The sequence below is a fragment of the Triturus cristatus genome, chromosome 11, assembly GCF_964204655.1.
Source record: "Triturus cristatus chromosome 11, aTriCri1.1, whole genome shotgun sequence".
NCBI lineage: Eukaryota > Metazoa > Chordata > Amphibia > Caudata > Salamandridae > Triturus > Triturus cristatus.
In genome coordinates, this window is record NC_140594.1 from 577,023,497 (window position 1) to 577,037,830 (window position 14,334).

General features: G+C 47.9%; 1 protein-coding gene across 13 annotated transcripts in view; it reads left to right on the plus strand.

Annotated features, from left to right (window-relative positions):
- The window catches only part of LOC146785113 (outer mitochondrial transmembrane helix translocase-like), a 209,064-nt gene that overhangs the window by 13,005 nt on the left and 181,725 nt on the right, over positions 1-14,334 (plus strand). For 6 of the 13 annotated variants that reach the window (XM_085633771.1, XM_085633769.1, XM_085633776.1 and 3 more), the window contains exons 2-3: positions 1,656-1,707; positions 2,793-2,827. Coding sequence is in view for 1 of the 13 variants with exons in the window: in XM_085633765.1 (XP_085489891.1) it covers positions 1,656-1,707 (52 nt within the window). In the remaining 12 variants the exon portion in view is untranslated. Of the gene's footprint in view, positions 1-1,635; positions 1,708-2,792; positions 2,828-14,334 lie in introns of all 13 variants that reach the window. The other 7 variants (XM_085633765.1, XM_085633775.1, XM_085633772.1 and 4 more) reach the window with 3 other exon arrangements.

Below are 14,334 nucleotides of genomic sequence, written 5' to 3' on the forward strand. Positions count from 1 at the left end.
TAAACCTTGATCAATTTGGTTCCATCAACTTCTTAGAATCCTTTAATAGGAATTAAACAATATTACTGTAGGTTGATGCTGTCATTGGCGTAGGTAACTTTGGAGAGCCAGATTCACCTGCTTATCCACTGGGTCAGTCGCTGCAGCATTCTTTGAAACGAGTGTACCATGTGATGAGAATCCCGTCGTCGAAGAGTCAGCTTACACCACTAGTGGAAATTACTCTGTGAAACCCTCAAGCAGATATCTTTTTGCCAGAAAACAAAGAAATTTGCTCTTTTCCACCTCCTCCCATACATTAGACAGAATCTTCCATGCGCCATATACAGGGACAAAGACTCTTGCTCCCTCCTCTGATACTGGAGAAATAAAACCTCCTCCACCTGCACAGGAACTCCTCAAAAAACAAGTTCTGTCCAAGGTGCAGCAGGACCTCTTTCAACTTGTTACCCTGCACAAATCTGTCCTTGACTTCTTCGTCTTCCAGATCCTGGTTTGGGTCAGGAGAACATGCTCTAGGATGCTTAGGAGACAAAGAGTCTCTGTTCCTCATCCCATTCTGCATTGGAGCCCACATCATTTTGCCTTATGCCACTGCAGGGAGAATAACATGAATCTTGCAGTGTTGAGAGCAGGAGAGCTGTATTAGCAAGAGAATGGAGCAGACTAATGCTGAACCAGTCCCTACATGTCAGACCATCTGCACAAGAGACAGGCAGGAGTCTGCACCAAGGAGAACCAAAAACAAACTGTCTACAATAAGAAAACAGAGTGAGGCAGTTCAAGAGGACGTAATTACTCTGCGCCGCGGAGATCATTGAGTTTGTTAGGCCCGTAACACATGGAGGCCAGAGGGGCTATTAATATCCAGGGCGTGTGCTTTTTGAGTGCCACACACTCTTGCTGCAAATTTTCTTTACTGTTCCTAAAGCAAAGCCGCCTGCTTCTCTTTCCATGTAGGACAACTTCTAAGTCTGGCTGGATTTACTTTATGGGAAAACAAAAAAAGAGAGCATTAAAAATCTGTGCTCAGGCAGGGTCTTTGAATCTACATGTTGATTTTCTTGAGTGTAAGTAATGCATTTGTTTACGTAAAAGTTGTGTGCTTCTGCTGAAAAACAGTGCTTGTATTGAACTTTTTGCCATGTGGGAAGCCTTATGCTCGGTACTTCAGCATTGAAATGTTTATGATGCCAATTCAACGATCAAGCTTATGGGCCGTATCAGTTATTTTTAACTTTACAAAAAAGTGGTAGGCTTGGGGTTTTTGTTGTGAAAGACATGTTATAGCCATCAGCCATTTTTGGATGAATTTTTGTACACTGTATAGAAGTATTTTACATGGACTATCATAGATTATAGTAGTAGGCAAGAGGTTGAGTATTGACTAGTCAGATAACCCTGGGGGTAGAAGATTTAAACTATGATAATCCTTGTTAGGCCCTTGTAGGCAGAGGTTCGGGTATATCAAAAAAAGATTCAAGACTCGTAGATTCTTTTATTGATCTTTATTTGTTCTTAGTATTATTTATGCCACCATGATGACTCAGCCCTCTTTAGACTGATGTCTGTTTTTGTAACAATTGGGGTTATTTCCTTAGAAGAGGGTTGAGTTTCTCTTCTTAATTTTTACAGGCGTTTCTCCTTCTTTTTAGGTGCAGAGGTGTCCCATCTGGAGTCCCTGGGGAAAGAACAAACACAGCACAGGTACAGTATACTGCATTAAAATAGTTGACTCCTTCCTTACTTCTTATGTTTTTCTACACTATTCTTTTTAGGTCTCGCCTGACCCAGCGCAAGCGCTGGTCTGGCGAGACTTATTGAGAGGGCTCCAAAAAGTGCTACCAAGCCAGCCTAGAGCTACAGTGCTTTTGCGTGGGCGCGCGCGCCACGTTTGACCGCGATTACTTTCACTTTTGTCGCGGCCGCAGGGCCGCTTTGCATAGCCAATAGGTCTCGCTTTTGGGACCTTATACGTATTTAGTTATGCAACTGTTGCATGGCTAAACACTTATAAGGTCCCAAAGGCGAGACCTATTGGCTATGCCAATGCTTGTTTATCTTCCTCACTCTTTTCTGCATTCTTTTCTGTCTGGCTATCTAGTTCACTGCCTGACTAGCTATCTTTATGGGCTTCCGTCCTGGTTCTCACAAGGTTATCAATGCTGGGTTTACTTAGTCTCTCAGATTCTTTTATTATGAAGGCATTTTTCTTTCTTGGGTGAAAACCTAAAACGACTTAACTGCTCCAAAACACTTAAATCTCCTGGGATATTTCTCCCTATTCTGTTATGTCTTCTGTGTCGCAGCACTCTAGTCGTAGAATATAGACATTGGTAGGAATACTAACCTTTAGTTTCCCTGTGGCAGAATTAGTTGTTATAGGGCTGATTGTGACCCGCATTCCCCATCCCAGTGCCCGCCAACACCATACTTGAGTTCTTATCTATGCTAGCCACGCACCTCCAGAAGCGGGGCGGGACCGCCTGCCTTTCCGGAAGGATCCCTTTTCAGGAGGCACATTTGTATTTATGTGGGCCTCCTGTACTTCTAGCGGGGTCCCGGGTCCAGCGCTTCTCTTCCAACTGTCCGTTTCTGCTCTCGTCTCACCTTCCTCTCTCTCTCCAACTTTTTCCTCTTCTGGCCACATGTTTTCTGTGCCCATCTTCTTTCTTTATGTCTGTCTCAGGAAGATTCTGTGGGAGGGGAAACAAAAGTCTTTCCTATGTGTTTGTTTTACTTCTATTCTGTAGTCTTTCTTTCCTTTTAACTGCTTTATTTACTTTTTTAAGGTGTCAGTGGCTTGTTTTTCCAAACAGGAGTTCAGGTAAGTCTTCGTATAATTCTTCCCACAGCCCCTTGTTACACACCAGCCCTCAGATTTTTCCGAGTGGGGAGAAAGGGATTTGGTTACAAGAAATCTGCATTACCCTGTGCCCGACCCTGTCCATGGCGAACCTCAAATTGAAAGGGTCGAAGTTAGAGAAAAGCAATATAATACCTTGGCATTGGAACCCTTATTCCGGCTTAACCAGGTTAAACAGGCATGGGTAATTTAGAGAATGAAAGGACAGCCTTCCAAAGAATACCGCAGTTTCTCTATGACCCATTTGATTGCCAGGCATTCTTTCTCGATCACCGGATAATGGGTTTCCCTAGGGAATAACTTCAGACTGATAAAGAGAATTGGATTCTCGTTCCCTTCATTGATTTGAGAAAGAACTGCTCCTCTTTCAATGACAGAGGCATCAGTTTGTAGCAAGAACAGTTTTTTAAACTCGGAGGTTTGCAAAATGGGTTTAGAAGTGATTAGGTTCTTAAAGCGGTCAAAGGCTTCAAGACCATTTTTAGAGAGACATTCAGAGGACTTGGCTAAAGCAGTTTTTTTCAGGAAATCTGTTAATGGGACAGGTACTTTAAAATATTGGGAAATAAACCTCCTATAATAGCCTAACAAGCCTAAAAATGCTATCATGTCTCTTTTGGTCTGGGGAAAGGGACAGCCGTGATGGCTCGGACCTTTTCCTCTTGAGGTGCAATCAGACCCTTTCTGAGAAGGTAACCCAAATACATGACCTTATTTTGTGCCAATTTGGATTTTGTTTCATTTATATGGAGGCTGATGGCTTGTCAGTCTGTTAGAACCACTCTTAAATGGGCAAGATGATACTCCCAGGTCTTGCTAAAAACAACAATATCATCTCTGTATGCCGAGGATTACTTCTGGTGTTTCGCTAGGATTTGATTCATCAGCCTTTGGATGGTGGCAGAAGCACTATGTAACTCGAAAGAGAGAAGAGTAAATTGCAAAAGGTAATGTGAAGTCAAAAATGCTGTATTTTCCTTATCCTCCTGGTGAAGGGGAATTTACCAATATTGCTTCTTTAAGTAAATGGTGGATATGTAACAGACCTCACCTAGCTGCTCAATCAGTTAATCAATTCTCGGTAATGGAAAGTTATCGAACTTCGATATATATTTTTTTTTTTAAGAACAGATTTTATTAAGCGATTGCATTACAGTTGCTGAGCCCTGACCTCCAGGTACGTCAGCCAGGCGGGTGTATCACAATAACAACATCACAATCCGTTTTGTTTTACTGTTAAACTAAGAACATGCTACTCCTACTTTCAAACCTATACTATCCCCCCACCCTCCTCTCCCCCTCCTAACCCCCTGCCCCCTCCTCCCGGTTCCCGCCCCCCCCCATCGCATGGTCACTGTTTCGGTCCCCCTTCCTATCGCTCGGCCCCCATCCATAACGTGGTGTGTTCCTGGCCTGCCCTGTCTCCTCATAATTCCAGCACTGGGTCCTGGTCCACTGGCGGCTCCAACCAAATGCCTCTGAAGTCTGCCCACCGCTTCCAGATTTTAAAATGTTTACGCGGGCATCCCCGAGCCACGAAGATCGGTTGCTCCATGCCCATGCAAAAATCAAGTCCCCTTTTCCAGGCTAGCACCGAAGGGGGCCGCGGGTCCTTCCAGGCCTGAGCAATGTCCCTCTTGACCAGGGTAAGACCCAGTAGCATCAAATGTCGCTTATAGACATTACCCCCAATTCCCTCCATGACGTGCAGGAGTCCCAACCTCGGCGTGCGAGGGAGCTCCCACCTCAGGACTTCCGACAGGCTATCCCACACCCCCTTCCAGAAGCGAGATAAGGACCCACAGCTCCACACCGTGTGTATAAGTGTCCCCACTTCCGATCCACATCGAAGACAATCTGGGGAGGCAATCAAACCCGCCCGCCACAGCCGCTGTCTAGTATAGTATGTGCGGTGCAGGTACTTAAATTGAATGAGACGCAGCCGCATCGCTATGGCCGCCTCCCTAGGGGCCGCTAACGCTTCCCTCCAGTCATCCTCATCTAGGTCTCCCACATCCCTTACCCACGCATCCCGTAATTTCTGTAGCGAGGGGGAGCAATGAATAACCAGCGACTGGTAAATGCGTGATATTTTTTTGGTTTCCAGGTCGCCCATGAACACTTTCGCCTCCAAGGGGCTGAACTCCGGCACGGACTCCAGACCCTCCAAATACGGGGCGGAACTTCGATATTTTAATCACCGCCCTAAAATCTATACAAAACTGAATGGTTCCATCTGGTTTAGGAACAAGAACGATAGGAGAGCACCACAATCACCCCTATTTGTAACAGTGTCACTTTGTATAGCTCTCCTCCTGGCCTCTTGGATTCAATAGGTTTGTAGTTTTACCACTTTGTGAGATGAGTCTTACCAGGAAGGTCGTAGAAGATCTTGGAAATGGATAACAAACATTGGCATAACTCATCTTTCTGTTCCTGAGTTATCATCTGCCCTAGGGCAATCTCTCTCATGGTGCTTCCCTCCAGTTTTATTGTAGCTGTCGTCTGCACATTTGTGGAGGCGGACTCAACCATTTTTAAAATATATTTCTGTGGTAAATCTGAGTGCGTCCTCATGGGAGTCTTAATGTTTAGGTCTCAGCCGATCTTTCTTATGACTTCATAAGGTCCTTGTCATTCAGATTTTAACTTATCAGATGTAGGTAATAATACTAGTGTATAGTCACCTATTTATACATTTTCTCAATTTTTTCCCTTTTGATTATAAAAATGTGCTTGTTTTTGTTGGACTTCCTCTTAATGGGTTTGTACCCGTTCCCTGAGTTTACCTAACCTAGCTTTCAACTGTAGAGTATAATCTAATAAGCTCCTTTCCTCCTTGTAATCCATTTCCCATGCCCCCTCAGCGATTTCTAGTAAAGTTTGGGGTTTTCACCCAAAGAGTAATTTGATTCTGGACCACATATAAAGTTAAAGGAAGTAGCTGGACCCATTCGCTTCCCTCTCCAGTAAGCATTTTCTTTAGGGTTAGTTTTAGGATCCCATTATAGCTTTCTACCCGGTCTAGCAGAGCTCTTTCAAAGCGTTTCCCTATGATAGACCTCCATTGTAGGGGAACATGTGGAGGTTGATAGGGGTTTTTCTTCTGGCGTACCTCACATTCTTGGCTGTATTTCTTGATTTGTGCTATAATATATGGGCAATAAAATTGAGCTAAAATTGCTTGGGAGGTTTTCTCTGCCCTGAAATGGCCTGCCATGAGATGGAAATGGGCAAAATTTAAAATTTGGTCACAGAACGAGATGGGAACCAGCAACTGGAAAACATATTGCCACATGCATCATCAAAAGGAATTGCGATTCCTAAATAGCGATTTTTAAGGAATCGCTATTTAGGAATCACAATTCGACGAAGGGCAGATTCCCGCCCGAAATGCACTGGGAAAGTAAAATACAATTGTTACCTGTTTTACTATGTTGAGTAAAGCATCATTGCGTTACTTTTGAAGAAATTCTGCTATGGACTGAATAAAAGCAGATTTTGGATATCTTCTTTGTTTGATATGTTTTGGAAATGTATTGAGAATTTGTGTTGAAAGAAAATGATCCATTGATCACTTGTTTGAGATTGTTATAATCCTATAAAGTATTCTTATTACTAATTAGTACACTTTGGAATAAGTGACACTGCAGTAGTGCACCTTGAGCTCCTGGACATTCATCCGGGCTACTCTCGCCTACTACTAGAACTTGGACATTTCTCTGTTCTAAAACTCTTCTGTGTGTTTTTTGCTTGGTTCCAGTCCACACAGGAGGTTGGGGAGCACACCTGGACATTCTATAAAACAATGGGCATGAAACTGGAATGACAGACCTCTGCCATTTTCTGGCCTAGATGGCGAGTTTGGAGGAAGAGGTTTTGACACTTGGCATCTGCACCCAGATCATGGCCGCACTAAAGATTAGGATCTGCAATCCACGGCCTCATGGCAGACAGGACTGAAATTTAGGGGAGACATTTGTGGTTCAAAGGAAGACCCTTTGAACCACCCCCAACTTGAAAGACACTCTGTAGGATAAATAATCGTGCCACACTTCAGCAAAGGGTGAGATTCGCTTGTAGGGATGTGGGAGAAGAAAACCTGAAACTACATGGTTTACACTGCCTGAGGAATCTGTTGTGCACAATAAGAATTACTGCCATTGAAAGGAACCACGTGCCCTTCCTGATTAGTGGCTGACCTGGGGCAACTACCTGCTGCTGTGTGGCACCCAGAAGTGTGCTCTCCAAGGGTTTGTTGAGCTTGCCCCCTGTCCTTTGGAAATTTAGGGATATTAAGATCTCCTACAAGTGACCCCACGGTCTACCTGGGTCACCTGGAGAGTGGTGCCCTCTCAAATGCCCACATCGTCGGCTGGAATCCAACTGGTAGCGCGGCGTGGGCATCGAAGTCTTGTCCTCATCGAAGGTGTGTGGCCTCTGGATTGTGGGGAGCTTGGCACGCATAAGCGTCTTTTTGGTCGTGAGCAAATTCTCCAGTTGTGGGATCCAAAGGGTCCCGCTTTGTCAGTCGTTCTGCATCTCTCTCGTGCAAGACGCTGACTGCATACTCATTGCGTGTGGTGTCCGATTCATAGGTTTCAACCCTCAGAGATGGGGGCGTAACGGTAGTAGTATCTTATTCTACCTCATGAGGTATTGCTGAAATTGCACCTGTGTGTGTGACCGGATCTGTCTAGTGTGACCAATATCAACGTGTTACTCCTATCTTCGCGCACCCGATGTTGTGCCCGGATTTCCCGGTGCAACCAATATCACTGTGCACTGGACGTTGTGCCTCATTTCCAGGGAGGTGCTGATTTTGCAACACTTCGTTGTGTGTGACCAAGAAGGTTTGTTGCGAACCGCATCATCGCACACCAGACGGTGTGCCCGGCTTGCCTGGTTGCAACTGATCATCGTATATGTGACAGGGTGTCTCTTCCTTCAGAGAGGCCCCTATCCCCTGCTTCAGTCTTCATTCCTCGAATGTTCCCTTTCTAGCTCTCAGCAAGGCGGACCAACTGCCCTCTCCTCACCCGGCCTTCCCTGACGACATTGTGGTGCCATGTAGTATTGCCTGGCTAGGGCCTGGCTAGGGCCTGGGTGGTGAGATTGATTGATTGGGCTGGAGGAGCGCTTCTGAGAATGATTTGTAGCAGGTCAAGAGACTGCGTGACCCCCCTGTGCTTTGCAGAATTGCGCTGGTGCCGGAAAACCCTTGTGAACCCCTTTGGTGTGACCGACTATTGCCCTCAGCCCGTTCCTGTGCTGCATACTGTGGGTGCCCTTCTCGAGTGGCTGCCAAACCTCTTTTGCTGATTACCTCCTACACGACCTTACTACCTACCCAACCTGCTTCCCTGAGACCCTGATTAAGAGTGACTTCGGCTGCGTGCCTGGGGGGGGAAGACGGGGTGTTTCCAATCGGGGGGTTGTAGGATAGTCGGGGTAAGTTGTAGGGTGGAGAGAGGCTTGGGGCCACAGGGACTGCAGCGTGTTACCAATTGACCTGCTGGGAATCAGTAGCACCGCAATAGGGGGCTGGGTTCGTATGTGTGTGAGCGTGTTCCGTACCGTCCTGACTGATATCCGTTGCACCGCATAGTTGTGCAGAGTGTGTGTGTGTGGGAGAGACAGTAGGTGAACCGCCTGTAATTCACAACACTGGCCATCGGTTTTCCAAATACGTTGATTTCTTGCTAGGAAAGCATTGCGTTTGTTATTGGTTTTAACCGCGAGGCCTCGGCCTGCGGTGCTGATAAAAAAGGGATATAATTCAGTACATGTACATATTTTTGATATTGTTGTGACCCAGGGTGCACAGTGTAACCGTGTGGTGTTGCCTGATTATAATTGCTGGGGTGCACAACTATTGCATTGCATAAGGGTGCTGGGGGGTGTAGAATCGGATCTTTCCCAAGTGTGCATATTGCTGATGTCATTCGAACATGGCTTGGCTTTGTACACCTAGAAATAATTCCAAATGTTATTTTACGCCCAGAAGTACATGATGTTCATTTCATGTTGATTATAATGTGTGAGTTGAATAAGAACGTCGTTTACACATCACGTATGAAATTTATTTTGTGACGCTCAAGGTATTTATTGTGGGTGAGTGCTGTGCTTATGCTTTACACATTGCATGTGTGGTAAGCCTGACTGCTCAGTGCCAAATCACGCAAGGGTAATCACCCAGGCCTGACGGGAGTGGTAGGTTCCGCCTGGCAGGGGGATTGCCTCAGCCAACCAGAAAGTTCCAACATTTGGTGGCATTGGTGGGAAAGGACTTGCATTTGCACAGCATTACATTGTAACTAGTTGCGCTTCACAACTTCACGTAGGCAAAGTATTTCCTTGTTTCCTAAGGTGTCTCTAAAAGGGACAGAGGGATAGCTGGGGAATTGCGAGTAATTTGTGTTCCTCATTGATCTCTAGTTCTACTCCCACTAGTTCGCTAACATGTCTGAGGGCCTATCTGTGGTATAGTTTGAGCTGGCTAACCTGAAAACGTATGCGGTGGCACAGCTCAAGGAGGTCTGCCAGGCAAAGGGGACGCTTGCAAGGGAAGGGCCAAGAAGGCGGAATTGCAGGCAGCATTAAGGGCCTGGGCAGAGGCCCACCCCGAGGGGGAAGTGACTAGCGAGGGAGTAGTGGAGCATGTGGAAGGGTCCGAGCAGGGTCAGAGGAACCTGGACGGACCAACTGTAGAGAGGGAGGACCCTCTTCTCCCAGACCTGGGGGGCCTCTCTAGAACCAGCTGCAGTATATCCTCAAGGAGCTTCTCGTCCGTGGAACTGGAGGACAGGAGAGAAGAAAGGAAGTTAAAAGTTAGAGCTTGCGTGAACTGCCAAGGAGCAGGCTCTAGCCCTTGCTAAATTAGAAAAAGAGCAGGCCCTTGCCAGGAAGGACAAAGAGCAAGCTCTGGCTGAAAAGAGAGCAGCCACGGAAGAGAAAAGATGACCCATGAATTTAGCCTCAGAGGGTTGGACCTTAGAGCCTTACAACTAAGGTCCAACCACAATAATGTTGGCAGTGCCCTGCAGTGCCTAGCAGTGAGAGAAGACGTTGAATCCCAAAGGATATGGTACAGGATTACCAGGTGGGGGACGATATCGACAAATGGCTGGCAGCCTATGAGGTGACCTTATAGGTCCCTGAAGAGAGCTGGGCAGGTAGTTTATGGCGGTACATGCCCCCAGTGGGGAAGGACGCCCTCCTTACACTGGACGTGGGGGACCAGACTACTACCCTGTTATTAAAACCGTGTTGGTCAACAACTTTGGAGTGACTCCCGAGAAATATCGCCAGAGGTTTAGGGCCAGCCGGAAGCTGACGACCCAAATCTGGGCAGACTTCCTGGACTCCATGGGTAAGGCACTGAAGAGTTGGGTATTAAGCAGTAAGGTCGAGGATTATGAGGGATTGTACAATTTGGTCTTGAGGGAGTAATTCCTTGAGACCTGCTTCACTGACCTGCGCCACCACCTGGTAGACAGCAAGCTGGTGGATTGCCAGAAGTTAGCTGAAGAAGCTGACCGCTAGACCAGCACCGAGTGTCCAAAAAGGCAACCAGGGGTGGAATCCCAAAAGGGGAGTCAGGGTCCCCAATAAAAGAAGGCGGGGTGACAAAAAGAAAGACTCTTCTGTCAGCCCCCCAAAACATTCCCAGGGAAAAGGGTCTGGACAGACTTCCCAATCCTGTCCCCTGAAGAAAACTTACCCAGACAAGAGTCCGTTACCAATGAACCCTAAGTGCTATGAGTGTTAAAGGTACGGGCAATACAAAGGTGATCCTAAGTGTTCAAAGCATGTGCCAAAGGCTCCAGGGGTGGCAAGCATAGTAATGGGGGAGGAGGCGGTTCCATGCAATGAGTAGGAGTTTCGTGGTGTCACCCTAGTGTCCCTGGGTGACCGTGAGATGGGTCCCAGGAACCATGTGCCTGATGATACAGCAAAGTATAGGCAGAGAGTCACCATCAGTGGGCAAGGGGTAGAAGCTCTGAGGAATACAGGGGCCAGCATGACTAAGGTAAGGAGCCAGCTGGTCTCACCAGAGCAGGTAATTCCCCAAGCCACCCACCAGATAGTGGTGTCTGACAACAGAGAGGGTCGTTCTTCCGGTGGCCCAGGTGCCATTTGGATGAGGGGTGGTTTTTGGACCTGTTGAAGGTAGCTGTGAATCCTGCCATGCCAGTGGCTTGTCTGTTTGGTAATGACCTGGGGCACACAATCTGGAAGGAAGTGGAGCTCCGGGCTTATGTAGAGATGTTGGGTTTACCCGACTTGACCTGTGCTACCACACGATCCATGGCTGCCTGAGAAGGAAGTCACAAGAGGCTGGAGTCTGGAACAATGGCCCAGCCCCCTGCAAAGAGGGGCAGAGGGCGAGTACGGGGGGAACCCTGCCTCGGAATGGGCCTCCAGTCGGACGAACGGGGAACTGGCCAAGACCACTCCAGAGTCCACTGAAGAGGACAGTACCTTCCAGAGGCTAGTGAACCAGGTCCTTGCCGGTATGGAGGCCTTCTCAGCTGCGTATCTGGACAACATTGCTGTCTTCAGCAACAGTTGGGAGGATCCTCTCTTTCAACTCCAGGAAGTACTCCAGGCCCAGCAGCAAGCAGGCCTGGCTATCAAGTCCAGTAAGGGCCAGATAGGGCAAGGATCGGTGGTGTACTTGAGATACTGGGTGGGCCAGGGTAAGGTGCAACCCCTCCAGGCCATGGTGGATGCCATCCTAGCCTGGGTGTCCCCCAAACGGGTGTCAGAGCCTTCTTGGACCTCGCCGGGTACTACTAGAGGTTTATCAAGGGATATTGTGACCCCCTAGACGGAGCTGACCTCAAAGAAGCAGCTCCTGAATGTAATATGGACCGAGGCCTGCTAAACTGCGTTTGACTCCCTCAAACAGGCCATGTGAACAGCTCTGGTGCTCCAGGCCCCTGACTCCTCTCCGGAATTCATTGTTCAGACAGACAGCTCCGAACACGCCATCCGGTGGTGTTGTCTCAGTTGAACGATGAGGGCCTAGACCAGCCGGTAGCCTTCATCTCCCGGAGGTGGAGCACAATAGCAAGGGAGGCCTTAGCGGCGATCTGGGTCCTAAAGAAGTTGACGCCGTATTTGTTTGGCAATCACTTCTTGGTCCAAACGGACCGCATAGCCCCCAGGTGGCTAATGTAGATGAGGGGCAAGAATCCAAAGCTGTTGATGTGGTCCATCTCCTTACAAGAGGTGGACTTTAGGGTGGAATACTGATAAGAGGGTCGAAGACTCCAACGCTGATGGTCTGTTTAGGTTCTTCCGTCTTAATGAGGTGAATTACCTAGAAGCTGGGTAGAACCCCCCGCCTTTCAGCTGCGAGGGACGCATGGTAGACCTGAACCCTTCAGGTAGCGTTTCCCCAAACGTTTTGCTTTCTCCTCCTGGGTTTTGCTGATTCTCTTGTGGTGGCCATAGGGATTGGGGCACTTCCCCACTGTAGATGCAGTGGGAAAGTGCATGCATACCCTTCCTACACTCGTTAGGAAGTGGTGCTTATCTGGGGTGTGCGCTAGTGAGTTGCTGTGCGCATTGGTACCAATGGTGTTTTCTATATAGGAGGCCAGCTTGTCATTGCAGACTGGTGTGTGCATTGCCCCGCTAGTGTTGCTGAATACCTGTTCAGCCTGCCATTGCAGGCTGGGGTGCGCTTTGCATCAATGGTGTCTCTACATATGACACCAGCCTGCCACTGCAGGCTGGTGTGCACGTTGCACTAATGGTGTGCTTAAACTAGTGTCTAGCTTGCTATTGCCGGCTGGTAGGCACACTGGCACTGATGATGCTTCTGGATACGTATCTAGTCTGCCATTACAGACTGGTACTTCGGGCTGTAACAGTGGATTGCTATCATTGGATTCGTGGTGACAACCCATTTCCAGTAGTAAAGGTGGCTTGTTTTGCTTAGAAATGCCACTACTAGAACGTGGGCATTTCTCTGCTCTAAAATTCTTTTCTGTGCTTTGTGCTTAGCTCCAGTCCATACTGGAGGTTGAGGGAACACATCTGGGCATTCCCCAGTGACAGCTATAAAACACTGGGCATGCATCTGGAACGACAGACCTCTGCCATTTGCGGGCCTAGATGGAGATATTGGAGCAAGAGGTTTTGACACTTGGCCTCTTGAGCCAGATTATGGCTCCAGTAAAGATTAGGATCTGCATTCCACGTCCTCATGGCAGACAGGACTGAAATTTAGGGAACCACCCCCAACTTGATAGATAAACTGTAGGATAAATACTGGTGCCACACTTCAGCAAAGGGTGAGATACGCGTGTGGGTACGTAGGGCCGTAGAAACTGGAACTGCGTGATGCACAGTGCCAGAGGAATCTGTTGTGCACAAGGGGGATTACTGCCATTGAAAGGGACCTCGTGCCCTTCTTGAATAGTGGCTGGCCTGGACCAACTACCTGCTGCTGGGTGGCACCCTGAAGTGTGCTCTTCAAGGGCTTGTTGAGCTTGCCCCTTGTTCTTCGGAGGTCTCAGGGGGATCAAAGATCTTCTACGAGGGACCCCATCATCTACCTGTGACACCTGGAGAGTGGTGCCCTCTCAAGTGCCCACATTGCGAACTGGAATCCAGCTGGTACCACATCATGGGCTTCGAACTAAGAATAGTGCCTGGAGACCGCATTGCCTTGTGCAGAGCCCTGAAGTCTTGTCCGCATTGAAGGCGTGAGGCCCCCACATCCTGGGGACCTTGGCACGCATACGTGTCTTGGTGGTGAGCAGATTCATCGGTTGCAGGATTGTAGGAATGTGCCCCTTTTTGCAAGGTTGCCCCCCATTTTTTGCCTAATGTTGATGTACTTTACTTGAGTGTGCTCTGGGTTCCTGCCAACCAGGTACCCAGAGCCTATGTTCTTTCCCCAAACTATACTGTTGCAAAACCCAATTGTCAACTCTCTGGCCACATGTAAGTCCCTTGTAAAAGGAACCGCAGGTACCAAGGGCACTGTGACCAGGGAAGGCCCTTAAGGGCTTCGGCACTTATTGTGCCACCCTTAGAGGCCCTGTAACTCTACACACACACACACACTGCCATTGCAGGCTGTGTGTTTTGGTGCAGAACAAAGTGAAGAGTCTACATGTTCCTGTGTGCCATGCCTACAAACCACTTCCCTGGCATAGGTAAGCCACCCCTCTAGCTGGGTGCACTATACTAGCGGTGAGGGTTCAGGTGCATGAGCCCTGTACCCCTACAGGGTCTAAGTCAATGCTTAGACATTGTAAGTGCAGTAATGCCATAAAGAGTATATGGTCTGGGAGTTTTTCATTACGAACTCCACAGCACCATAATGGTTTTACTGAAAACTGGGAAGTTTGGTATCAAACTTCTCAGCACATTAAACCCACACTGATGCAAGTGTGGGATTTAATGAAAAATGCACTCTTGGAGATGCCCCCTGAAAAACAAACTAA